We start from the raw sequence: 27,092 nt of genomic DNA, 5'->3' as shown, positions 1-27,092 counted from the left end.
TTACAATTGGGCCATTAATGAGCTTAATTGCTCGCTTGTCAGTGGGCGCACTTCCAACTCTTGTGCGCGCCTGCCGAGTGAAATAACGCACGAGTGCGCAATGACATCAGGACGCTCGCCCAACATCATCTCACACTATTTTACGCCTGTTCGGGTCGGGCCTGCACCCACCCGTGGGATGTAAAATTCTGGCCCATATTCATTATATGGGAAGTTAGCATAACTCAAAGATTTATTGGTCAACTTATACATTGAAGAAAGTTATTTCTAGGAAGTATTATAACAAAAAAAGAAAGTGGATATTGAATTTAAAGCACTTACGTCCTCTTGTACAGTTCAGTTCATCACTTTCATCTCCACAATCGTTTATTCCATCACAAACAGAGTCATGGAGAATGCAGTTTCCACTTGGGCATGTGAAATAGCAATCTACAATTTTAGCATAAAAGTTAGATCTAATAGGGAGTTACAAAATTATGAAAAATTTTGATATACTAAAGTTCATTCTTTTGACTAGTTGGTAAGTTGGAAGTAAACGGGAACAATTAAGGGAAGGTGAGGCAGAATTTATAACATAAAATTGGATAGCAGGGGTATGAAAGGATACCAGGAAATGGGACTAGAGTAGCTGAAAAGCTGGCAACAACACTGGCTCAATAGAATGAGTGGTTTAAATCTGTGTTGCAATTTCTATGATCTCTGACAATCCTGGATGTAAACTTTCCCTGCATCATTTCCTCATCAAAATGAGTATATATGGAAGTCACACACAGAAAGGAAAATCAGATGGTATCCAAAACAAAAGCAATGCAAAGAAACATTAGACGTGGCGATTACTGGGTGGACAATCCAACACTGTCAGTTTCTCACCCAGGTGAAGTTGAAAGTTATCCACCTGGTATCTGAAGTCTTCCTTGTAACTACAGTAACCCATGCTTAGCGTCATCTTGGTGAATCTATGCTATATACTGTCTATGGTTTGGAACACTCCTTCCTTAGAACGTTATGGTTAGCCACTTTTGACACCATGTTGATTGCCATTTACAAGATGATACTGGAGTAAGTTCTCATGTTTACTATGGATAACTGATCTCATTATTTTACCAAGTACTGATAGTCATACTGAAACTGATACTGATACAGAAGGGTTTAAATTTGCATAGGGCAGTTTTGCTATTCTTGAAAAATGGGTAGCATTTAACTAAATCATATAAACTCCCTTATAATAACTGACAGCACTTCACAAATTGCATACTTTATACCTCTCTTCTAATTATGTAGAAAGTTTGCACTTCACATTATTTTATTTTATGTGTATTTTACAATTTGGTTGGAGTAAATAATGAACTGTTAATATGAAAAGCAAATGGGAAAACTTACTGCACTTAGTTTCATCACTGCCATCCAGACAATCTCTCCATCCATCACAATGGTTCTTTAAAGAAATACATGATCCATCCTTGCATTTAAATTGGTTCGGGCATGCTAGTTAAACAATAAGTTTAGTAATTCTGGTAAAAATAAATTATTAATTTTCCCCAAAATAAAACTTGTGGAAGACAGTACATATTATTTTACACAATGGACTTTTTCTGCCTCATCCTCAATCTGCATTGCTGCGGCACTTTTCCATTTCCCCTTCAGCTGCCATGTAGCCTCTGAGTGACATTGTAAAATTAGGAATAATTTTCTACTGTGTAGCCATGTGCGCCAGAAGTTGGTGCAAAACTGCTCAAATTCATTGCAACAGGTATCAGGCAGAGGAAACTTTCACGCTATCATTCTGGGTTGGATTTAAAACCAGGTCCCAGCAATGAAAGACCATTTTGTAATTGGCAGTAGATTTAGTTGGTGTTGCAGATGTTTTTATTACAATGTCAGCTTTGACTCAGTTGGCATCACTCTCGCCTCTGTCAGAAGGTGGGGGATCCAAGAACAAAAATTGGCAGCAAAAATTGCATTTGTCTTAATCACAGAGGTCAATCCATTCAATTCAATGCAAATGCTCTGTGGGATTGGCATGAATTATGTTTGATTGACAGCTTCTTCGAATTAACTGATTGTTGCTTAAAACCATGTCCTCAGTGTGAAGACAGGACGTCATCTCCACAAGGATTGTGTGGCTGGTCACTTCTACCAATAAGTAGCTTTTTTTCTTTGTGTTGGTTCTTTCACCACCTGCTGTAGACCCAGTCTGGCAGCAATGTCCTTCAGGACTTGGCCAGCTGGGTCGGTAGTGGTGCTACCGGTGGTGATGGACATTGAAGTCCCCCACCCAGATTACATTCTGCAGCCTTGCTACCCTCAGTGCTTCTTCCAGTGAGTGATCTGGTGCCCTGGAAATCCCTTTTCACAGTGCCCCCCAAAGTCAATAGGGCATGTGTCTGGGCTTCCATAGTAGCAATGTCTGCTACCATAGTAACCCTAAGCTTCTATGGCAGCAGTTTGTGCTGCCATGGAAGTTGTCCTGAAGTGCTCCATCATGATGGGTGTCTTCGTGGCGATGATGTATCTGACCGCTTTGGACTGAATGATCTGCATGTGCCCTACATTAAGCCACAAATCAAATTGGCATTGGCATACTCAGAAACCTCTCCCCACTTTGGTCTTGAGTAGATGCCTGGAAGTTTTCCTGCACCCGGGAGACAAAAGGTGCATCCCCTCCTCTCCAATGCCTGTACCATTGGAAAATCTTGGTGCCTGCTTGCTCCCTCCTTCAGCCATTTGCTGAGTATGGGGAATACTGATTCATAAGCTGGGGGAATTATTAATTTGCAGGGGTTCCTTTGTCCATATTTGACTTGATGCCATGAGACTCTCAGGGCTACTCCCTCCTGACTGTACACCGCTGTCCTAGTGCAAACAAGACATACCCAGGGTGGGTGATGGAGGAGCCTGGGGCATTGGATGGAAGGTATGATTCTGTGGGTCAGGCTGTTGCTGGACTAGTCTGTGGGACAGTTCTCTCAATTTTGAGGTGTCCCCAGATGTGATGAGGAGGACTTTATGGGGTCTGACTGGGCAAAGTATGCGTTTGTCATGTTTGACTCCGATGTCTAGACTGGTGTCAAATGGTCCATCCAGTTTTACTCCTTCTATAGTTTTTCATAGTGGTTTTAGTACAACTGCATGGCTTGCCATTTCAGAGGACAGTGGGTCTGGAGTCACATTTGGCAAGACCAGGTAAGGACAGCAAATTTGTTTCCCTAAAGGACATTAGTGAACCAGGGTGTTTTTGAAAATCCAGTAGTTTCATGGTCACCAATACTGATGCTAACTTTTTATTGATGCTAACCCTTTATTCCAGGTTTATTTAATTAATTGAATTGAAATTCCTTGGCTGCAGTGGTGAGATCTGAACTCAGCTCTCCCCTCAGCTCTATTCCACTGCCAAAAAATTGATTATATGTTAAAATTAGGGCAAAACCAGTATGGATATCCATGCCAATGTGTTTTGATTAATGTAAATTATTAAATATCTTTTTGTTAAAGATAAAGTATCATTCCTGCAAATCAATACTTCAAAATAATAATTCAGCTTACGATCCTCATAGCTGAAGGCTTTGTACTCCAAGTAAAATCCTTTGTAGGTGATAGATTGATCAGAGTGAAACTTAATTTTAACAGATGTTCCATAAATCTTGCTGAAGCCACCCTCAGTTATTCGATTACAGTATCTACAAAAGGGAAGGTGTGATTAAATGCAATTCATTAAATTACAGTCCTGTAAATGCAGTAATCTTGGAGTTCTAGTGGGCCTGTCTGCTATTATTGTGTTCCATGTATCTGATTATTTCTCAGTTAAATCAAGTGGATGGTTGATATTTTAGATCCAAGTAAGCAAAAAAATCATCCGGGCTTGTTTTCAACTATGACTTTGACATATACTGCAGACTTGTCTCCAAGTTTTGCAACCCAGTTGTTATCACTGTGACAATGCTTGAAATCCAAAGTAATGAAATCATCAACAGCGAAACACTTAGTAATAATGTTGACAGTTGAGGGGAAAAAAAACACCATTATCCAGTTTTGTTGATGTTTTCACTGTATGCCTGGGTATGTTTCTAACAACCTCTGTTTCCGTAGCCATTGCTGAACACTCTTTTACAAAGTTGAAATTGATTATAAACCATCCATGCACTGCAATGAAGCAAGAACTGTCATCAAGATTATTTCAATAGAAATGACTGACCTAGGAAAATTGTTAACTCCAAAACAATCAATATTTTTGCCTATGGGAAATGTAGAAAATAGCAATATTAGTTACATATTGTGTAACTAGAAATAGATGATTCAAGAAAAGGGAAACACTACAATTACTACAACCGCCTAAATGTTGACAGCAATGAAGGCAAGTGTTTAAAAAACGACAGAGCCCTATCACAAATGGTGTGGAAGGGTGCTGTTCTACAAAGCAAGCAGCTTATCAGAATATTATATTAATTTGCACTAGTTGTCTGTCATCCTGTTTGGTTTAGTTTGTGTAATTGTGAATCAACTCTTGACCAGTTAGTGTAATAAAATTTATTGGCAAATTGAAATGTTTTCCATCAAACAATGTTTAGGTATAGGGGTCATTTTCAGCTAGTTCTTTGAGCTGCAATTGAGACAAAGGGTTAAGAGATTCGTCTGACACTAATTAATATTCCTAACACGGTTTACCAGCGCTTGCTACTAGAGCCTCCAGGAGATGGCACTGCTGCCTGCTCACTTCTGTGAAAAAGCCTCAAAGGAGACATCTCCTCTGTCACGTCCATGGAAAAAGATAGACTTGCATTTATATAGCACCCTTCATGGCCTTAGAACACCCCAAAGTGCTTTGCAACCAATTAAGTACTTTTGAATCCAGTTGTAATGTAAGAAATGTGGCAGCCAATTTCACACAAGGACTCACAAACAGCACACTGATAGTAGCCAGATAATCTATCTTTGTTAATTTTGTTCAAGCATAAATATTGGCCAGGACACCAGGGAGAACTTCCCTGTTCATCTTTGAATAGTGCCATGGGATCTTTTATATCCAACTGTGAGATTTAATGGGGCCTTGGTTTAACATCTCATCCTAAAGACAACAGTTCCAACAGTTTAGCACTCCCTCCGTACTGCACTGAAATGTTATCTTAGATTATGTGCTTGAACCCACAACCTTCTGACTTGGAGGTGAGAAAGTTACCACTGAGCCACAGTATGTCAGTGCCCACCGCCCCCCCGATCCTCAACGCCTTTCTTAGCTTGTCCCATGCCATTATGTTAAATGGCCTCACCCCAAGAAATCCTTCCCATTTCCCATTCCTACTCTTCCCATTGCTATTCACTCAATCAAGTCTGAGAGGTATAAAGTGGGCATGCCTGGCACAGCTAGTTGAACCATTCATCATCAGAACTGGCTCAACCATGACCTCATTCTCCTGTGCCAAAACTACCTACTACTCTAGAATGAGCTTGCAAGGCAAGTACAACTCCAGGGTCCTACAAACCACCTCCTTAAAGCCCTCTCCCCCGTTCCTTACACCCTCACCTCCAACAACACTGCAAGGAGCTCATGGATTTCTTCAAGACCAAGATATCTGGTCAACTGCTTGTGTTGCTTTGCACCCTTTATCTTAACCATCCAATTTTTCTTCCTAGTGTTACGATCCCCATAGAAACCAAAGTTTTTAAAAGGGAGGTAAAATTCCCAGTGACTAACAGAAAAAAACTGAATAATTTCATGTTTTAAGACTTTTACTGTAGCAAACCAAAATCAACATAGGCCAAACATTACTAAACAGGCAACTAATACACAAAACTAAAGAAAAGGTACCTTTGCATTAACTAACTAATGCAATCAAGATATGTCTTACAACCCCTATTGCTGTGCATCGCACTTCTGGCAGATGTCTAACATTTCAGGAACAAGTCCAAAGCAACTCGCAGCTCTACAGTAGGGTCACTTCCCTCTGCCATGCTAGGCAGAACTTTTCCGTGTCACTCAAAAATCATTCCGCTCATCCCAAATCTTCCAGATTCTATTTTCACCAGCAAGGCCCACCTCGGCAATTCCTGGGGCTGGAGTTTGCATGACCTGCCAAGCATGTTTTCGGTGAGGGGGCACATAAAATAGGGTGGGTGCCAACCCCACCATCTTCCGATCCACCTCTGAGCTCATCCCCATAATATTGGGGGATGGGAGGGGGGAGAGGGTTGCCAAAATCAGTAGGCTACCTGGCATATTTAAATAAATAATCACGGGTCAATTGAGCTTGTTAACAAGCCATTTGACCCCAATAATCCGCTGCCCATGCCATAACATAGTTGGCATAGGCATTCGGGCAGGAGTGGACAGGCCATTTTTTAAAAAACGTTTTAAAGGAGTGGGAAAGGAGGGGTACTATCTTCAAGGGTGCCCCTTACACAGCCCCTTTAAGATAAGATACACCCCCCTTTCTTCCAACCCACCTGCTCTATAAAGCACACCGCTCCCAACCCCACTCCCTAAACTTCCCAAAACCTCCGTGCCTAAGGACTTAACTTGCTCCGGGGACCATGGGCCTTCTTCTTGGGCCTGCTTGCAGCCCCGGCACACCCACTAATGTGCTTTTGTTGCTGCCGAGAATGCTGAAGCTGCCGGCCACTCAGATTGGCTGGCAGCTTTCGAGGGCAGGAATTCCATCCAATGAGGAGTGGAAGTCCCACACTTCCCCAATTTAGCCTGCCCACATTGCATTATGGCTGGGGTCGGAAGTGGATGGATGGGGTGGGTTGGGGGTAGGTGGCAAGCTGTCCGCCCTGGTAACATGTGCCCCTTGTTCCTTAAATCTCCAAAAGTCCCGTCTCTTCATCCCCTTCCTTTTGTGAACGGACCTAGCATCCAAAGCCCACCCCAGGAGGAGGGAGTTCCAGATTTCCACTGCCCTTTGTGTGAAAAAGTGCCCACCTGATTTCACTCCTGATTGGCCTATCTCCAATTCTGAGATTGTGTCCACTTATTCTGAATTCTCCTACCAGAGGAAATAGTGTGTCTGTATCTACCCTATTGAACCCCTTTATCTTTGTGGGGATCCCAATTTGATCAGATCATCTCTTTTCAGTATAGATGCAGTACAGCAGTCCAGATTTACATTCTGCTTGTCTTACCTAATCCCCTCGATCTCCAACCAGTCCTTATCACAATTTCTTGAACCTTGGGATGCCACTTGAATTTCCAAAACAATAACGGAAAGGGCAATAATATATCCTACAGCAGGTGTCTGTAAAGGAATGAGATAACAGCTATTATATCCAACCAATCATTTGTATGTTTGACTTCATATGATTACCAACTATGCGTAAAGTGTGACTCAGAAAATACATTTAAATGTCCGGCTATATCGCAGTCACTATGTCAAGCAGAGTACAAACAATTTCTTGATCAGGCTTCCCAAATATCCAAATTTCAGGATGATGGAAATCATAACAGTGACTAAACTTCAAAACTACTTCATTGATTGTAAAGTGCTTTGGGACATCTGGAAATCATTAAATATGCACTATAAATGCAAGCCTTTTACTTAATTTATGAGTAACAAAAAGATTTCAAAATGAGAGACATTCTCCTTAGTCAGTACTGCACTTAAATCTATGATTCAAAAGTACAGTTTTACCCCCAGATATATAGAAGTTATCAACAAAAGAATAATTTGAATTTAAGTTCTGTGTACTCTTATCTTGAAGCTAGCATTGGTCAGATTTGTTTCCCATGTAAAATAGGTTAGTTAGGCTTTTTCCTCTCAACTGAAAAACTAATTGCAGAGGGGAGAATTTAAAGTAATACAATCGTATTGCTACTCACAGTGATGGTCCAAGTGCAGTCAACTTTGGGAGGATAGTAACGAGGGTAATAGGGAGAGCTCAAGGAGCCATTCCAGGATACTAGGTTACCACCACAATCTTGTGAGGGAAAAGAATCAAATTAATTTTTATCTCAAAATAAGTACTTAAAGCTAACAATTACATACTTCACAGCTGGATATCGTAGCAGGCTAGAATCACAGAGGACATGGCTGCTTATCCCAAACTTTCTTCTCTGCATTAAGCTCATCAATCCCTCATTCAAAGATCCAAAATGTAGATATGAAAAATAGTAATATGCTTCCATGGTAGGTATATTTTAAATACGGCTCTTGTGAAGTCAAGAATGGAAAATGTTATTAGAACAATGGAGGGAAATATTAAACCACTTGTGCCTCTGCTTTGGCCTTTTTATTTTTGTTTATTGATATTCCCAAGTAACTAGAAACTACATTTTGTTTTCCAGAATTGCCAAAATTGATCTCAAGACAATTAAATCATATTGCATAAGCGATGAGAAATAATATAACCTAGCTGTATTTGATTAAAAGCACAGTATTGCAGTATTAAAAGAACAGTAATTAAACATTGTTTGCAAACTTAACATTTCCAAACCATATTCTAAACAGATTATGTTGTGACTGAGGATAGAAACTTTCTGTTCCTTCAATTCCCCTATTATGTAGACAGTCTTGTTTGTAATCACTGTTCACGTTAGATAGCTACTATATTGATTGTGCATTTTATTGAAAACTCATTATGAGTGCCTCCAGAATGTGTTACTACCATAGGCAATGTTGTAACAAAAACAAAAACAAAAAATGCTGTAAAAACTCAGCAGGTCTGACAGCATCTGTGGAGAGAAAGACAGGGTTAAGGTTTCAAGCCCGTATGACTCTTCTTCAGAGCTGGAGAGAAGCAAGAAGAGAATAGGCCTTTTTATAGTAGGAATATATCACCCTGTGATTGTGATCTACCCACTGAGCTCCTCTAAACTGCCTAAAAAGATTTTTATGAATCTTTTTCAGCCATTTTTTTTCTCTTAGTTATTGCAATTTCTAATGTGCAAAATAAAAGTTTAAGCAAAATAATATCTAGAAATGTAGAATTTACAAGAACATGATTGCATCAATCAATTGAAATTGTCTTTTTTGCCCTTAAAAGCCTTCAGAGTCTACAAGAAGGCCTCAGCCACTCCCAAAAGCTGGCCCTCTATATTTTTGTCCTGCATTGTGAGTTTATGAGCTGAATTTGGATTGTGCATATGCATTGTACGGATTTCCTAAGATGAATCAATACCATTCAATCACATATACCAATGCAATCATTTTCTTTAGCTCGAGCACTTCCTTTTCAGTAGCATTTTTTTCAAATGTTTTTCAAAGGGACTGTGATATTTGTGTTTAATGTTTATGCTTTTTTGTGAAAGGACATTTTAGTTAAAAAGAAGTGTTATATAAAAAACCTGACAGTAGGGTATGCTAAGTCCCGGATGTATTGCCCTCTGGTGTAGAATAAGAAACAAAGGAACCTTCTGCATTTTTATACAGGAAGCTGGGGGTTTGGAAGCAGATCGCTGTGTGTGTGAATGTATTCTTAATTGTTAAGAAGTGACAAACACTTCAGGGACCTAATTTTAAAAGCTTTATTGATATATAATTCATAATTAGTTTTTCTAATGAGGAATCACACATTTGTGTGAGAGCATGAGACTAAAAAATTACTGTTCCGATAATATACCTACTGTAGATTTTGCTTTTATACTATAAACTTCAAAAAGTATATTAATATCAGGAGGGGATTAGAGATAGAGACTAGAGTCAAAGAAGTGGTGAGAGAGAAAGAGGCTGAGAGAGAAAGAAATTAAGAAAAAGAGAGACTTCGGGCGGAATTTTCCATGTCAACTGGTGTCAGCCGTGTTTGGCAACGTGAGCGGACAATTTGGCGAGAGGACAAAAATCAGTTTCACGATGTCGCCAACCCAGTTTGCAATTGTCCGCTCCGCCCGTCAATGGCGGGTCCCGTTTCCCGCCATCGGACGTCGGGAACCTCATTGTAATATATCTGCATATTATAAGCCCAGCCCGCCAGTCATCCCCCCACAATGGACCATCCGAGCACGCCGATGTGATTACGCGACAATGTGTTTTACAATGACATATATAAGGAGTGCACTTGACGGGCTGCACTTTGAGGGGAACTTAGAGGTGAGTGCACAGTAAGGTTGCGCAGTGCTCACTAGGGTTGCCTGTTGGACTTAAAGGTGGAGGCGACTTGGGGGGGACAAGGGCTGCACTGCAGTTGAGGCGACTTCGGGGAGGGGACAAGGGCTGCACTGTGGTCCAGGTGACTTGGGGGGTGCAAGGGCTGTCCTGCGGTTGCTGGTAGAGCACAAGCATATGCATGGTGGAGGGGTAAAAAGCGGCCACGATTTGAGAAACCTTGTATAAAGTGACCATTCCTGCACTGAGACAGTTCAGGCGGAGCCACATTGACATGCATGGAGTCGGGCCTCTAGCTTATCTGCCACTCAAGCAACGCAGAGGCATGAAAGTGCCACCAAATGTACCTGAACCTTTCATCCCTCGGGCACAGACTGCAAACTAATGAGCATTTTAGTGGACTGCAGAACAGTTGGACAACTGGGCACATTGTACAATCTCCTTGCTAAAGTTGGCCATTGAGCAGTCACTGGTGGAGGCGCTCACAGCCCCTTGCAATGTCATCACCCCGGTTTGGACCAGTCTCCCCCATGGTTCAAGCTAACAGTGCAGCCTTGCAGTGCGGGTTAGGAGAATGCCTGTGCCTGAGCTGAGAGCACAGCATGTAGTCCAATGGGTGAAGCTACCACCAATCGGTCAGGTGGAGTGGGGCAGCGGTGGGTGGGGTTTCAGGCAGCCATGCAGCGCACTAAACTCTGGCCATCCAAGTGGTGGCCAGCACTCTCCGGGATGCGTTAACAGGCCTTCAGACTTAACCAAGAGAGGTACTTAGTATACCAATGCTAACCCACGCCTCTCTCTCTTTCATCCTACAGGAGGAGTACATCAGGAGCATGGAGCCTGGTGACCTAGCAGTATGCCTCATGGCGTACAGAGGAACAGAGGCGAAAAAGAGAGTGGCAGAGGCACTTGGCTGGGCAGAGGGATGGCAACCTCAGGAAGAAGGGGCGACTGGGGCTCCAGCACATGCTGCTGAAGAGCCACAGCGAGCTGTCACTGGTCGGCGCCTAGCTAGACCCAGGGTCTATAGACGCCGCCTTTCATTCCTGCAGATGGACGAGAACCAGTGTCGCAGAAGACTGCGCATGTCTAGGGAACGGGTCGCTCACATCTGCCAGCTACTGCAGGATTTGGCACCGCGGGGACGTGGAGGGCATCCAATGACTGTGACTGTGAAAGTGACCGTGGCGCTCAATTTTTATGCCAGTGGCTCCTTTCAGGGCTCCACAGGTGACCTCTATGGAATATCACAAGCCCCCACCCATAAATGCATCCATGAGTTCACAAGATGCCATCTTCGCAAAGGCACACAACTTTGTGCATTTCACCCGGGACCAGGAAAGCCAGGATGCAATAGTGCTGGGATTTGCCCAGATCTCAGATTTCCCACAGGTGCAGGGTACCATTGACTGTACTCATGTGGTGCTCAAATCTCCGTCACAACACGCAACCAACTACATCAATCACAAGCGATTCCACTCGCTGAACGTTCAGCTGGTGTGCGACCACCACAAATGCATCCTGAAGGCGTGCACATGATTCCCAGGGAGTCATAGAGTTATATAGCACAGAAACAGCCCCTTCGGTCCATCGTGTCCATGCCGGCCATCAAGCACCTATCTATTCCAATCCCATTTCCAGCACTTGGCCCGTAGCCCTGTATGCTGTGGCATTTCAAGTGCTCATCTAAATACTTTTTATATGTTGTGAGGTTCCTGCCTCTACCACCCCCTCAGGCAGTTTGTTCCAGATTCCAACCACCCTCTGGGGGTTTTTCCTCAAATTGCCTCTACACCTTCTGCCCCTTACCCTAAATCTATGCCTCCTGGTTATTGATACTTCTGCTCACTACTGCATGGCACTGGGAGTAATCCAGAGATTACTACCTTTGAAGTCCTGCTTTTCAATTTCCTACCTAACTACCTAAAGTCCGCTTGCAGGACCTCATTTCTCTTTCTTCCTATGTCATTGGTCGCAACATGGACCATGGCCTCTGGCTGTTCACCCTTCGCCTTCAGAATGCCCTGCAGACGTTCCATGACGTCCTTGACCCTGACACCCAGGAGGCAACATGCCATCCTGGAGTCACGTCTACAGCTGCAGAAATGCCTGTCTACTCCCCTCCCTAATGAATTCTCTACCCCTATTGCCCTTCCACACTTCTTCCTGAGCAGCAGGGCCACCCACAGTGCCATGGCCAGGGCTCTGGTTGGCCTCCACAGAGGAACTGTCACTCTCACCGTTTTCCAAGGCCGAAAAACGGTTTGTGAGCGAGATGCACAAGGGGAATTCCCTCACTACCTGCCTGGTCTCTTCCTTCCGTCTGGTGGTCACCATTCCCTCTCTGCTTGCACGTCCTGAAATGTGCTATCCATGAACCTCTCAGCCTCGTGCATGCGCCATAGTTCCCCCAGCTGCCGCTTAAGCTCCAAAACTCGGAGCTCGAGTTGCTTCAGTCGGAGACATCTCCTGCACACATGGTCATCCAGGAGCATCTAGGATTTCCCACATAGCGCAGGATATGCAAATCATGGGACTGAGCTCCCCAGACATATCTTAACTAAATAGAATATGGACCCTTGCTTTTATTTTACCCTTACTCCTACTTGAGTATAGACTAGGTGCTAGATCCGCCAGACACTAGATCCTCTAGGTGCTGCTGACTGCCTGTCCCAGGGTCCTCCTCTCACACTCTCCTCAAACTATCTCAAAAGCATTCTAAGAACTCCTTATCCAGGTTACTACTGCCAACCTGACTTTTCCAGTTTATGTGTAGATTAAAATCAGCCATGATTATTGCAGTCTCTTTATCACAAGCACACAATATTTTCTCTTGAATACTTTGTTCTACACTGTGGCTACTGTTAGGGGCCCTGTAAACCACTCCCACTAATGACTTCTTCCCTCTACCATTCCTCATCTCCACCCAAACCGATTCTACATCCTGATCTCCTGAACCAAGGTCATCTCTAACTATTGCACCAATGCCCTCTTTGATTAACAGGGCTACACCTCCACCTTTACCTAGCTTCCTATTCTTCTTGAATGTCAGGTACCCTTCAATATTAAGGACCCAATCTTTGTTGTCCTGCAGCCACGTCTCTGTAGAGAGCCTTCAGTTTTGTCTTTTTGTTGCCTTTGTAACAACTAGTTTTGACTGTTGATTTATTCTTAGGTTTTTTCTCTCTGTCCCTCCTGCCATTCTCTGACCTTCATTTCTCATATTACTATTTTGCTCTCCTGCATTGACTCTACACCTTGAATTGCTACCGCTACCCAAGCTTGATTCCTCACCCCACTTGTTTAGTTTAAAGCCCTCTCTACTTCCCTAGTTATGTAATTTGTGAGGACACTCATTCCAGTATGGTTCAGGTGTAAACCGTCCCAATGGTACAACCCCCACTTTCCCCAGTACTGATACCAATGCCCCACAAACCAGAACCCATCTCTCCCACACCAGTCTTTGAGCCATGCATTCGTCTCTCTAATCTGATTTGCCCTATGACAATCCAGAGATTATGACCTTTGAGGTTCTGCTTCTTAATTTGGTACCAAGCTCCTTGTACTGACTTTGCAGAACCTCTTTCCAGTTCTACCTATGTCATTGGTACCTACATGGAACACGACAACTTAATGCTCCCCCTCCCACTGCAAGTTCCTCTCCAGCCCTGAGCAGATGTTCCGAACCCTGGCACCAGGCAGGCAACACAGCCGTCTGGACTCTCGCTCTTTGCTGCAGAGAACAGTGTCAATCCCCCTCACTATACTATCCCATACTACCACTATACTGCTTTTTGCTCCCCCCACTTGAACGGCTTCCTGTACCATGGTGCCTTGGCCAGTCAGCTCATCCACCTTGCAGACCTCACTTTCATCCACACAGGTTGTGAGCACCTCAAACCTGTTTGACAATTGCAAAGCCTGAGGCTCCCCCCTACTGTCTGCTCGGTCCCATTACCTGCCTCACTGACAGTCACATCCTCTGGTCCGTCATTGCTGATTTAAAAAGATGACCCTGTTCTGGAACAAACTATTCAGGTATTTCTCCCCCTTCCTTATGTTGCGCAGTGTCTGCATTTCAGCTTCCAGATCAATAATCCTGATCCAAAATTCCTCAAGCTGCTTACACTTTCTGCAGACGTATTTGTCATGGATTGCTTTGGCGCCCAAAAGCTCCCACATCTCACAGCTGCAACATAACACCTGTCCCGCCATTCTAACTTATGTTATTTAGTTAATTTACTTTAATTATTTTCTTCCTATGTATGCTACAATTTACTGTGTTTATTGAATGCTAGTACTACTGACAACTAAAGGTTGAATGCTTCTTAACTACAAAGGTATGTGTTTTAGATGTTTGTTTAAAATTACTTTATTTTTATTGCTTTTTTTATCTTCATTGTTTTATTTTAAGTTTGAAGTTTTTATATTTTGGTTTATTATTTTAAAGTTGTGGTTCTTTTTATTTATAGATCTACCTGAGCTCACCTGTCCTAAACTGGTTTCTCACACACTGTCCCTTAGGCTGAGCACTTATCGGCCAACCAACTTGCTAGCTTCCTGTGACATCACAGTTGCGTTTTCTCTTTTTCCCGGACTGCAGCCTCACAGCAGTTAAAGCTATGTGCTTCTCAGCTCCACTCCGACTCCCAGCAAGGTAGGCTGCTCTGCAATCCCCGGTCTGTATTTATAAGCGCTCCTCAGCTCCCGACTATCTCCCGCAGGTCAGCTCCACTGTGACTCCCAAAGGTTCACATTGCATTTGTGAACATTTGACTCCAGTGTGGCTGAGGGCAACGCACATATCCTCTGTGATAAGGCTCCTGTCATGGAGACGCAGCGTAGGCCCTAATAGTTGCTCGATTCCAGGATGACCACATGCAGTGAGGACACTCGGTAGATCTTCACATTAATCTGTGAATGTCTGACTCCTGTCTAGCTGAGGGTAGCTTGCTTGCTCTCTCTGACCAGGGTCATATCATGGAGATGCAGCTGTGAAAATTTAAATGCACCTGATCCTTTGTCAGCCTTCAGCACCTGAGCCCTTCAGGAGCACAGCGTCACTGGTCACAGATGCTGAAGAGATGGGGACCAGCCCCACCTCAAAGGTGCTGAGAGCACACAGAGAGAATGACGGAACTCTGCGACGCCTGCCCATTAGAATCTGGCAGCAATGACCAGCACCATCGAGGTGCAGGCATCAGTAATGTGTGCAGTAAGTGTGAGGCCAGACCATCACTTTGGTCTGAAGGCTGCACAGAGCACAGTGAACAGGCCCTGGACTGAGACACCTGCCTTTATCTTGTGCAGAAAGATTTCACATCTGAGTGACACGAACACTGCTCATCAGAACAAGGAGCCATAGGCAGGGAGACATTCTTGGGAGTTTATGTACAATAGTGAACATTATGTACAAGTGATTAACACCCATGCCCAGGCTTTGCAGCTACATCTTCTTAACCTTCCTAACCATACCACTACATCTTGGTGCTCTCCCGACATCCACAGTAGAGATGGAGGCAGCCTGCTGACTGCTACACCCTGTCTGTGATGACCTTGATGGGCATCCTCTGGAGGGCTGAGACAGGGAGGGCCCCGGTCCTGCTTTCTGGGGCCTGCTGTGTGGTAGTGGCTCCCTCCTCGGAATGTGGAGCTGGAGCTGCTGGGGTCACAGAAGAGGGGATTCGGATGGGCCGAACACTCTCAGAGACACCTGGGTGGATGGCCCCGGAGTGTGCACCTCCTCCCTATGGGTACCTGAGGGCCTCTAGCTAACTCCTTGAGGAGAAGGGGTAGTTGGAGTGAGATTGAGCTGTCCCGCACCCCTCTTGCGTAAATACTGTTGGAGGCCAACTAGGGCATCAGTGATGGAGTTCAGCCCACGCAGCAGTGCAGGAGTGATGTCCTGGACCAAGGTCTCCAAGGTAGCCACCATCCTACCAGTGTAGACCTTGGTGCGTTGGCATGCTGGCGCTATCACCTCAGGCTGAAGGCTCCTCCATCATGCCTTGCAATCTCAGGAGTGCAGCAGACATCCCTTTGTCCCCAAGCTTACCTTTGCACCTCCAGCAACTGAGGTATGACCAAGCCGGAGGCTTGTCATCTGAGTCGGGCTCAGCAGATTTCTGGTCTCCAGCGTTCCTCTGAGTGCTAGAGACCTGGGAAGTCCCTGTTGCCGCCTACTGTGGATCAAACAGTGTGAGGTGCTCACCAGATTGTGATCCCGAGTCTACTTTAAAACTAGGTCCCACAGAGGTGTGTGTCTCTGAGCTGGTAGGGGGTGTGGGTGAGCACTGTGATGGGTCCTCAATGAAGGTGCCTTCAGATTCCACTTCAAAGGTTTCTTCAGGGCTTGATTGGAGGCCTTGGGTCATGGGCTCTGTCAGCTGTTTCCCAGATCTACCTGTATGGCAGGGGACTGCAGAACAGGGGAAGTGACTCACAGCATGGTTGCCTGATGGATTCTGCACTGCTGGATCCTCCATTGTTAGAGCATTGCCGACCTCACCATCAGCATTGGAACGGTCCAGATCCTCTCCGGTCAGCTGGATGGCTCTGTTTTCAAAGTCCATGAGGACCTTGATTTCAGGCATTCCTCCACCAGTCTGAGACCTCTCCCTCTTGTTGTGTGCCAGCTTGTCCTGCACAAATACAGATGGAGAGAGCGTAAGCGGGATGCTTGCCAGGCCAGATATTAAGTATGCCTGGCGTGTGTGAGTGGTGAGTGGTCCCATGGACTGGATGAGGACAATGAAGGTGTGTTTGACAGAGTGAATGGTGGTGTCCCTTGCACTGGCAGTGAGGGAGATCCCTGTGGATGTGTGATGAATTTGTGAGAGTGTGAGTTGAAAGTGATGAGAAGACTCACTTCCCTGGCGGATCGAAGGAGATCATTCATCCTCTTGTGGCACTGGGTGGCTGTCCTCTTTTGCAGGGGGTTGACACTGACCACCACTGCCACCGCCTACCAAGCCGGTTTGGTGATGTTGCTGGCCCTCCTGCAGCCAGACCTTGCGGGGGGCCCTCATGGCATCCAAAAGGCACTCAAGGGATGTGTCACTAAACTGCGGGGCTGCAGTCTTCTTGCCTTTCTGGGCCATACCTTCTGTGCAGCTGTCCTGGGCTGGAAGCACTGAGAGGCTCCACTTTAAATACGGTTCCCAGCGTGATGAAGCAGTGAAGTGACGGCATTGCAGGTGAATGACAGCCCGCTTGCCATCGAAGCGGCAGGTTTCCGGGGAATGATTAATGAGGCAGGACTGGGACAATACATCGCAAAAACCCACCATTGCGGCAGGCGGGAAAAACATCCTTCTTCCCGACCGCTACTGCACTCAGTGCAAGTCTGGGGTGATTCGGCCTTTCATGTTAATGTTTGTTCAATTTTCAAAAACAATAACTGAATTTTAAATCAACTCGTTAGCCAACTGTGTTTGCTGGCAGATAGTAAAGGTAATTACTAATTCCTCACATCTTACATCCTAATTGCTAACACCTATGAGACAGAGAAAGAGACAACAACAGATAAAAGGTGCAGGCATATAACAGCGCTGAATGGAGTTACAGCAGCAGGGCAGGAGAAGCTTGAGAAAATTCATCCCGGTGTCTTCCCTCATTCTAATTAGATTTTTCTTTTAAACTATTGAATTTTGAAAGCAAACAAAGACACTCCAGTTAGGTTGAATCTATTTCTTGCCATTATCAACAATACTTATCTGCATACACACAAAAAAGTAGTTTTTGTTCATCGACTGATCCAATTTAAGGTTCAAGTTTTAATAAAGCCAAGAGATCTAATGTTATACAGCTCAAAATACTTTCTGAATAACAATTTGCTGAAAACTACCTCTTTTTCGAATAGCCTCAAAATATGCTTTAAATACTGAACCACCTCTTGGTACATTTGATGAAAAAGTCACCAACATCACATTGCCAGATGAAATCAATCTGATAACAGGAGGATTCCAAGTCACAGGCGATCCACACCAACTGAAAAAGAAAATCACCAGTTTCGTTTATGTAACATAAGTATTTTGCTAAATATAGGCTTATTTTATTGGGCAAGTTTCACCTATTTATGTATTTTTATATTAAAAATTTGGATTGAAGAATTGCTTCACTTTCAAAATTCTTAAACATAAAAGCCTAAAATCTAACCTTTGCCATAATTAAACTTAACTAAATTAGCCATGACTATTTAACAATGAAGCTCTTTGGACAACTCACCGACAGCACAGTTTTTAAAATTTTAAATGTCAGTTCATATTTTGCTAAATATTGTCAATGATGCCTGAATACAGTGGATAGTCTTCAAATTTTAATGTTTCCTTAGCATTTCCCTGTATTTAGACACCAGAGGGAATGCTTAATATCAGCTGAAAATTTAAAAAGTTCAGTGAAACAGATTTATACATGCATTTCTACAAGCCGGCGACCAGTTAGTACAGTCAGCTTCACATAAAAGCCCACATGGTGCAAGCATGAACCACAAAAACAATTCTTCTTGAGAATTTTCTTAGGGATCTTCCAGCTCAGCTGCAGTAACTATAACGGAAGATCAGCGGAAACCCTGTTTGCACATCTAGCTGGTGTTTTCATTGATCATCCCTTATGGTGACCAATAGATTGCAAGGACCCCTAAAGAAATTCACAGAATGTGTATTTAATGTTTTGTTTAGAATTCCTGATGCCAATACAGAATCATGATTCAAAGACTAAACCCAGGAAAGAGAACGTTTTGGACTAGGTATTGTTGCACGATGATCCAACAGAAAGCTTTCCAGAGTGGGTGGTCCCAGTTTATCTCCAAGGCTAAACCAAAATGTTTGTTGTACCACTGTACTTATTTTTGATGAAACACCAGCAGTCAAAAAGATGAAGGTTAAATACCAAATTTACTCCACAAAGGAACTAGGTGTTTAATACTGGAAGGTAAATTAGACACCATCATGGCATGAACATACTGTCTAACAACACTGTAGTTAAAGCTCACCAAATGTCTGCTCTCTTACCGTGTTATTATTTTGTTCTGTACAGGAAGTAGGAAGTCATAGGCTGATAGTTTATGGATTGCACAGTTTCCCGGAATTGCCCCATGTAGGGTCAGGATTACCAAGTGTACAATATGACCTGCTGGAACTCGCAGTCGCCACTGGTAATAGGATCTCTTTGGACGTGTTAATGTCAATGTCCGATTGTTGCCTGGTTTTGCATATAGATCAAAAGAAATTGCTGCAAAATGAGAGAAGCAAATTTTACACAAGGAATATAGTCACCATAATTTATAATGTGCTCAACTTTGCAGAGATAGTTTAAGATGGCAAAAGGTTTATCACACTATCCAAAGCAAAGTGATAGAAGAAAATGACAGAATCACAGAATTGTTAGTGCAGAAGGGGGCCATTTGGCCCATCGTGTCTGCACCAGCTTGCCGAATGAGCAATTCACTTAGTGCCCTTGCACCGCCTTCTCCCCATAATCCTGCACATTCTTCCTTTTCGGATAACAATTTAATTCCCTTTTAAATATCTCGATTGAACCTGCTTCCACCACACAGGAATTCACCAAGGCTTCTTTGACACCACCTTCCAAACCCACGATCACTACCATCTAGAAGGACAAGGGCAGCAGATAGATGGGAACACCACCACCTGGACGTTCCCCTCCAAGTCGCTCACCATCCTGACTTGGAAATATATCACCGTTCCTTCACTGTCGTTGGGTCAAAATCCTGGAACTCCCTCCCTAACAGCACTGTGGGTGTACCCACAACATATGGACTGCAGTGGTTCAAGAAGGCAACTCACCATCACCTTCTCAAGGGCAACTAGGGATGGGCCCAGCCAGCAAAGCCCACACCCCGTGAACGAACAAAAAAATACTGTCAGGTAGTGCACTCCAGACCTTAACCACTCATTGCGTGAAAACGCTTTTCCTCATGTTGCCTTTGCTTCTTTTGCTAATTACTTTAAATCTGTGCTCTCTCATTCTTGATCCTTTCGCAAGTGGGAACAGTTTCTTCCTATCTACACTGTCCAGACCTCTCATGATTTTGAATATCTCTATCAAGTCTAAAATACTGGTATAAACAAAGGTCCAGGAAATATCATAATTTTGGTTAACAAGGTTAATTTCCCTTTTATTTTACATTTTATAACTGTTAAACATCTAAGAAGCCACACCACCATGCAAATGTACATAAAAAGGCCAAGTCTTAGAATTTATCAATAAATTGTATAGTATATTAATAGATTTCTACATTTTTCACAGACTGGGTAACACTGCATGTTTCCATGTAATTTTTAAACCCTGTGAAATCACTAACTTCTTCACCAGGGACTGTTCCATTTGGCAATTTACAAATGCTGGTTTGTTCACTCACATGAACCTTTCAGAGGTGCACTACCCTTGGAAGCTGGTCAACCATGCACTCCTACCCACTATCAGGTTAAGTTTTTCCTGGATTTATTTCAATCTGCTCAGCACAGATCAACCATCCCCAACCCCCGAACCCACTCAAAGTGCATATACTGGCTTTCTGAAGGTTACAGTTTTCATGCAGAAATCAACAAGCTGAAAGGCAACATGTACTAAAACCTCTTACAGGCCACTATATAAATCAATGTTTTGAAAAGCTATATAATATTAAATATAATGTGTTTGTTTATTTAGAAAGAAACTTAAGAACCAATGGAAATCCAGACTCCAGAGCATAAAAGGCTATGACTCCTCCCCGATACAAGCTGATCTCCTGCTTTAGGGAACATTCATTTTCTTTCACAACTTCACATGAAACAAAAAGTTCAGCACTCTTATTAACCATCTCTTCAATCTTTAATTCTGGTTCTTCACAAATATTGAACTACTACCTTTTAAAGGTGTCAAACTGATCCGAATAACCATTCCTGTGGGAAATGATAACCGGGAATTTCCTTGATGGTTCTCCCAATCGGCCACTAAACTCCAGCAGAACATTAATGGAAATTACTGATACACAAGCAAATGAGGTTTCTGACAATCTTCTTCCAAAGTAATGCCGGCCGATGTGAAGAATCCCTAAGGAAATTCCAGGAGAATTTTTTTAAATCAATAACCTTGTCTGGGGCTTGAGAGTTTTGTAATTGTGCCCTTGGTATACCATGGCAGTAGACATATTGTTAGGCAAGAAACTATTTTCTTTTGCTTGTAAATAACCTACCCCAATAAATGGGGAAAGTGGGGTTTAAATTCCAGAAGGGACCTGCCAGTCTCTCAATGGAGTTATGGCTAATACTGTTACTTCACTCCACTGACATTCATATTACAATCATGGCCGAATGAACCATTATTGGATTAAGATAAAAGCAAAATGCTGCAAATGCTGGAAATCTGAAATAAAAACAGTAAATGCTGGAAAAACTCAGCAGGTCTCTGTTCCTCTCTCCACAGATGTTGTCAGACCTGCTGAGTTTTTCCAACATTTTCTGTTTTTATTTCATTATTGGATTAAGACTGTGTTGTATCCTGGAAATTATTACATTTTGAAGTCTTGCATGATTTTAATTTGATATTCAAGTCTGTAGAGGATATTGACTATCTCTTAACTGCATGAAGTCATATGCTGATGGAACTTGAAACTAGTATCAGCTCCATTGCTCTCAAGGGAGTCTAAGACATAGAAGAATGAAGGAAAGATGATAAAACTATCTATTGATTTTCCAGAGATACATGTACTACCCGAGGATAGTAAATGCTGTTTATACACTCTTAACCAGTAGCAACTTAGAGTGCAGTTATATTTTTCTATAATATACTAAATTTGTGTACATATCTAGCTTTAAGGAAAAGGTTAATCAGTAAGTAGGGAATTTTGAGTATATACTATTCACCACTACCAATAATTATATATTATATTGTCATAAGTGTGACAAACAGCACAACAATAAGATTCCATCAGTTAAGATTTCAAATAGTAAATATTTGTTATTAGTTCTCAACAAAGTCCATTTCAGTCTGTCATGAAGAGATTAATGTCTATAACATTATTGGAAATTAGTTTTAAATTGGAATTGTAGTAAGGTCTGTTTCTATGTGTGTAGCTTAATTGGATTAAAGCCAGCTAGTCTGAGTTTGAGTTTGTAATAGTTTGAGATGTTTGAGATATAATAGTTTGAGATGTTAATTAGGTAAACATAAGGAGTAAAAGGTAAAGTCAAATTTGCATTTGTTGAATAAACCATTCAAAAGAATGGGTAAAATCTTGCACCTAGCTGGGAGACACCAGGCAATGTGTTTATATTACTAATAAAATGGTAGAATGAAAGGATTATTGTTAGGAGAGGTAAACTTTAAAAAACCTAGAAATAAAATGGAAAATTTACATTCAAAGGGGAAGCTAGGTGTAAACCGAAAGGAATTTGTGTATGAGAGTCAGAGGCATTTAAGATCTAACCAGCCTGTAAGCCGAGGACTGTGTCTGCAAAGGGAACAAATTGCAAGGGACCTCATTTTGAATTCATAAGGTCAAATGTGCTTTGTCTGGTGTCTGTTTAAAGTCTATGGGTTATTGTTGCCTTGGTGAAGATTTACCTGGGAGTGATTAATTTGGGGATTTGTTTAAAAGTTATTATGGTAGTAATTTGTAGACATGTGTATGTGTTTAATTTGCTGTTAAATTAATAAATATTTAATTTAGTTTTATATATAAAAAAAACCTCTTGAGGCTTGGTGGTCTTATTTCTGAATTCAGAGCTGCATCTCAAACATACCAGTTGAAAATATAGGTTATGACAATTGTTCAAGTTTCACTCTGGGATTTAAACAACTCAGCCTTTACTAACTGCTGTGTCATAACAAGTCTGATTTTAATCACATGATTAGCTTGCTTGATCTCAGTGTAAAATTCAATAGATTAATGAACTAAACTCAGCTGTAATATGGAATTTTCTCCACTTAGACTTGGCAAAGGTGTTACCAATTACTGGGGCTGAAAACTGCTAATCACTGAAATTGCACAGTACTATAATGATTTTGGCATCAACATAACAGATGTAATCAAATTGGTAATAGTTTTTATTTAATGACTTGCTTGACTTGGAATAATTGATAAATTGATTGGACTATTGCCAAACTTGCTGTGCAGTGGGTTTAAGTTTCTGTTAAAAACGTATTCAAGCAACTGACAAGCCATTTATAAAACTGATTACACTGCAAATTGATTAAGGCACAACATTAATAATTGTATACAAGAGGGAGAGAATGCATTTTCTTTCCGTTTTTATCTTACAGTTATGGTTGAAAGTTACTACTCTACATACTCATCACAGCATGATCATGGCAGCCACCAACCTAGTACCTCAAAGAAAAAGACTTGCATTTGTTTAACATGTCTTAGAACTGCCAAAAAGTGCTTCATGCTGCTTACTTTTTGAAGTGCAGTCTCTAATCCTCCTCCTTCAAGAACCATGCCCTAAGAGAGCATTGGTGACCATGGACTTGCAATGGATTGGTCCATGATTGTGCTTGGCATGTACTGCAGTATAGCTGACTCTCTCACACTTACCACCTGCCATCAGGAGTAGTGGAAGGATTTATAGGCTGATAATCAGCCTGTTTGGCTACATTATGAATAAACCTTCTGTGGCCATCAAATCCTGAAGTGGGACTTGAAACCAGAGCTTCTGGCCCAGAGATAGGGATGCTACCACTGCACCACAAGACCTTCCCTCCATCCTCTATTCAGTTGGCAAAACTGGCAACCAGCCTGCAAAGTCAGACCGCTCCAACAGCAATTGACTAATTCATCTGTAGAAAACTATGGAATTGGAGTTCCGAAGATAAATTGATGATAGCTTTCTAATGTATAAGAGGGTTTGATAAGATATACTGCAATATTAAGTACTTGTTACTGGACAGATAGGTGATTATATTTTAAAGAAAAATTATATTTTACAGCTACATTATTTCTTCAGCAAAAATGTCAATGTTCATGTTACAATACTGTCGATGTCAGAGCAAACTAAGGGGTAATTGTATAAGCACAATTAAAGGTGAAGTTACATCAGTTGTAACATTTTAGATGTCCAGGGTTGACAATTCATTGTTCTTAAATAGTCAAGGACAAAGTCCTTTGGACTGCATCATAACTTTCTCTGGCAAGATGGAAAAATTAAACATGAAAAGCTGAATAATAATGGGAGAAAAACAAGTTTAATTGAAAAAATATTTCAAAAGGGGGAACTAGGCTGATGTTTGTCAGTTAGAACACTTGACAAAGTACCATGTTCTTTTATACTCATGATAAAGCAGTGACACAATGTGGTAGGCTCCCCTGTGCTATTGTTTGCAACAGTGCTATATGGGTTCACACCTACATTTCACATATGACAAGGTCTGATTCTTGCCTGCACCTTGATAGTGAGATACCAAGAGGAGGCCAGGCACATTCCCATAGAGAGAGGGAGAAATCAATGGGCATGTCACCTGGGTCACTTTGAAGAACCTCCCAATGGCTGACTCAAGAGTGACACAAGCAAGGTCTGGGAACAGCTTACCCTCAGCTAGGAGGGAAACCTAAAAGAGAAACGGAGAAAAATACTTCAAATGGGAATAAAGGCTATGATGCTCCTTTATTTGTTAAAATACACATATCTGGAGTCGCCAGTGAAAAGCTGTAAAAACTGAAGACACAGAGACCCCTGTGCAGAGAACATGGCTACAGTCTGCCATGGAGCACTGTTGAGTGCTAATGTCACTGGCCAGTACAATGCACAAGTTTGAACTGTACCTCTACATATTCTCAGACAATGCAGCATCAGCTACTGATAGGCTGCCCAATACCTCCAAAAATTGTTGCCGAATGTCAAGAAGTTTCCTTTTGCAGGCTGGGCCTCTGAAATTGCTATCTCTGTACTCCTCAGCAGAATCAGGTTCAGGGATTACCCTCAGAGCCACCCTTTCCTCTGATCACTGCACTGCTCACTTGGCTCCATGAATCACCTTGCACCTCCCCCTCCAGCTCACCATCTAAGCCAATAGGGTTGCTGATTTCTGTACTGTTGATTGTGAAGTGTGCAGCAAGTGATGGCGCTTCGTCTGGCAGGCTATTTCCCTTCCAGTCTTCTCTTGTGGGTCCAAGTAATGGAAAGAACATGGAGGAACAGGAAAGGGACATGAATCAGTATGGCAGGAGAAAGGTTATCTGGCAACAGATAGCAAGCAGCACCAGGATGCCTGTGTGTATGGCTCCAAAGGAAAAAGAAACGGTAAAATAAAAAAATAGGAAACCATGATTAAATTTGCTTCCAGTCTTGCCATGCCATAACTCCTGAGCTGTCTTCATCTAATAATGAGTATGGATTCCTCCTCCATCGATGTGATGCAGGCTGGGCGTGTTCATCTAGAGTGCGTGCTGAGAGGGCAAAGTCGCAATCTGAGGGAAGGATAGGAAGGCGGTCATGTGCAACAAAATACCTGCAGCAAGGAAAATTTTAGCAGTTACCAGAAGAATAAAAGGCCTTGCTGGTGTGACTAGGTGAGTATTGTTTACTGTATGCACCTGGTTTGCAGGCATCAACAGCAGGCTAGTGTGTGAATGTAACAAGAAGGAAAAATGGTGCAGTGTGGAATGGAAGAAAGAAAAGTTTGTAGTGCTGCAGTGGGGAGCAAAAACTTCTGAGGCAAGGTCTAATGCACAGAGATTGAGATAGCAAGATATCATTTTCACCCTTGCTGTCTTAGGCAGATTGTTGAACCTCTTGCATCACTGAACCCACATCCTTGGGATGATGGTCCAGCATTTAACACTTAAACCTCTTCTATCCAGGTTTGCTTTCAAGTCTGTTTAGGGATTCTGGTGCCATTGGAGCAGAAGAGGACTTCACCTCCTCCACTTGGACTTCCACTGTGTCGCTGAACCTCAGAGCTCTTCTCTTTGACATCCTTTGCTGCTGCACCAGCTATAATCTGCATTGGATGACATGACATGTCTTTTTAAGAGATGTATTCATTCACCCTCTAAAGTTTGTGCCAGAACCAGAAAAAATCTTATCTTACCCCCAACCAATCAGGCAGGCTACCTATGACCACTGCGAGTGTGTGTATGGCCCACCAATTAAGCCTGATCATCACCTGAAATCCAAATCTGTCCTCTTGTAATAATGATGGAAGGACCCATTTATATGAATTAATATCTATGTCTGTTATTTTATTTAGTAAACGCAAATCCCCAAAGCCAAGTGACAGCCTCCTCATTTGCTGAGTTTAAGGGGATTAGTCCACCACTTAGTCTGTAGAGGAGACATTCCTCGGTAATGTGCAGCATTGTTTGTCTCTCTCCACAAGTGCTTAAGGGGTTTGTACTGACACCCCAGCGGTGGAGGTTGGCTGCAAAGGGGCCCAGGCTTGTCGTGAATCTGTTTAGCAAGGACCACTCTCGCCATGGTAGTTCAAAGCCTGCCATTTGACAGATGGGGTTTGCCAAAAGGAACTTGTTTTTGACTTCCTGTGTTTCCCATTCCTTGATCAGGGGATTTCCGCTGGCAGATCTTGCTCAGGAAGGCTGTTCCATATTGGACGCCAAGATGGAAGCCAGGCTGTAAGTGGATTGTACAGGTCATCATGGAATGGTAAGTGAGGTGCATCATGGATGGTTTAAACCAGCTCATGAGGTTTCATCAGTTGACGGATGTGTGGCAGAGTGATGTTTATGAGGACAGGAAGCCAGGAGAGTGGTATTGAGTGGCAGGTTCCAGTTATGATACATATTGTTGTGTTCAACTGAGTTTCAACAAGATGTGTGTGTGATGACCTTTGCCAGACTGGTGCACAGTACTCTGCTGCAGAGTATGATAGAGCAAGTGCTGAGGTCTGGAGTGTTATGGCAGCAGCACTCCACGGAGATCCAGCAAGTTTGGTAAGTAGGTTGTTCTGGTTTTGACCTTTGCTGCTGTTTTCTTCAGATGTTCCCAGAAGGATGAAGTCCTATCTGGAGTCACTCCCAAGTATGTTGGGTAGTGATCATACCATCCATGTAGATATGCATTCTTCTTTTATTTTATTTTATTTATGTCTGTTAATGGGATA

The 27,092-nt window shown here is 42.7% G+C and overlaps 1 protein-coding gene across 1 annotated transcript in view; it reads right to left on the bottom strand.

Moving 5' to 3' along the window:
* LOC144691682 (suppressor of tumorigenicity 14 protein homolog) overlaps window positions 1–27,092 on the bottom strand; it is a 79,140-nt gene that overhangs the window by 26,813 nt on the left and 25,235 nt on the right. The window contains exons 8-14 of the mRNA XM_078560013.1: window positions 19,043–19,262; window positions 17,878–18,020; window positions 7,811–7,908; window positions 7,117–7,229; window positions 3,544–3,677; window positions 1,381–1,485; window positions 322–429 (exon numbers count right to left, since the gene is read on the bottom strand). Coding sequence (XP_078416139.1) covers window positions 322–429; window positions 1,381–1,485; window positions 3,544–3,677; window positions 7,117–7,229; window positions 7,811–7,908; window positions 17,878–18,020; window positions 19,043–19,262 — 921 coding nt within the window. The remainder of the gene's footprint in view (window positions 1–321; window positions 430–1,380; window positions 1,486–3,543; window positions 3,678–7,116; window positions 7,230–7,810; window positions 7,909–17,877; window positions 18,021–19,042; window positions 19,263–27,092) is intronic.

Source organism: Cetorhinus maximus, chromosome 16 (genome assembly GCF_964194155.1).
Source record: "Cetorhinus maximus chromosome 16, sCetMax3.hap1.1, whole genome shotgun sequence".
In the NCBI taxonomy this organism is placed as follows: Eukaryota; Metazoa; Chordata; class Chondrichthyes; order Lamniformes; family Cetorhinidae; genus Cetorhinus; species Cetorhinus maximus.
The sequence above is the reverse complement of the archived record's forward strand: the minus strand, read 5'-3'. Positions and strand labels throughout refer to the sequence as shown.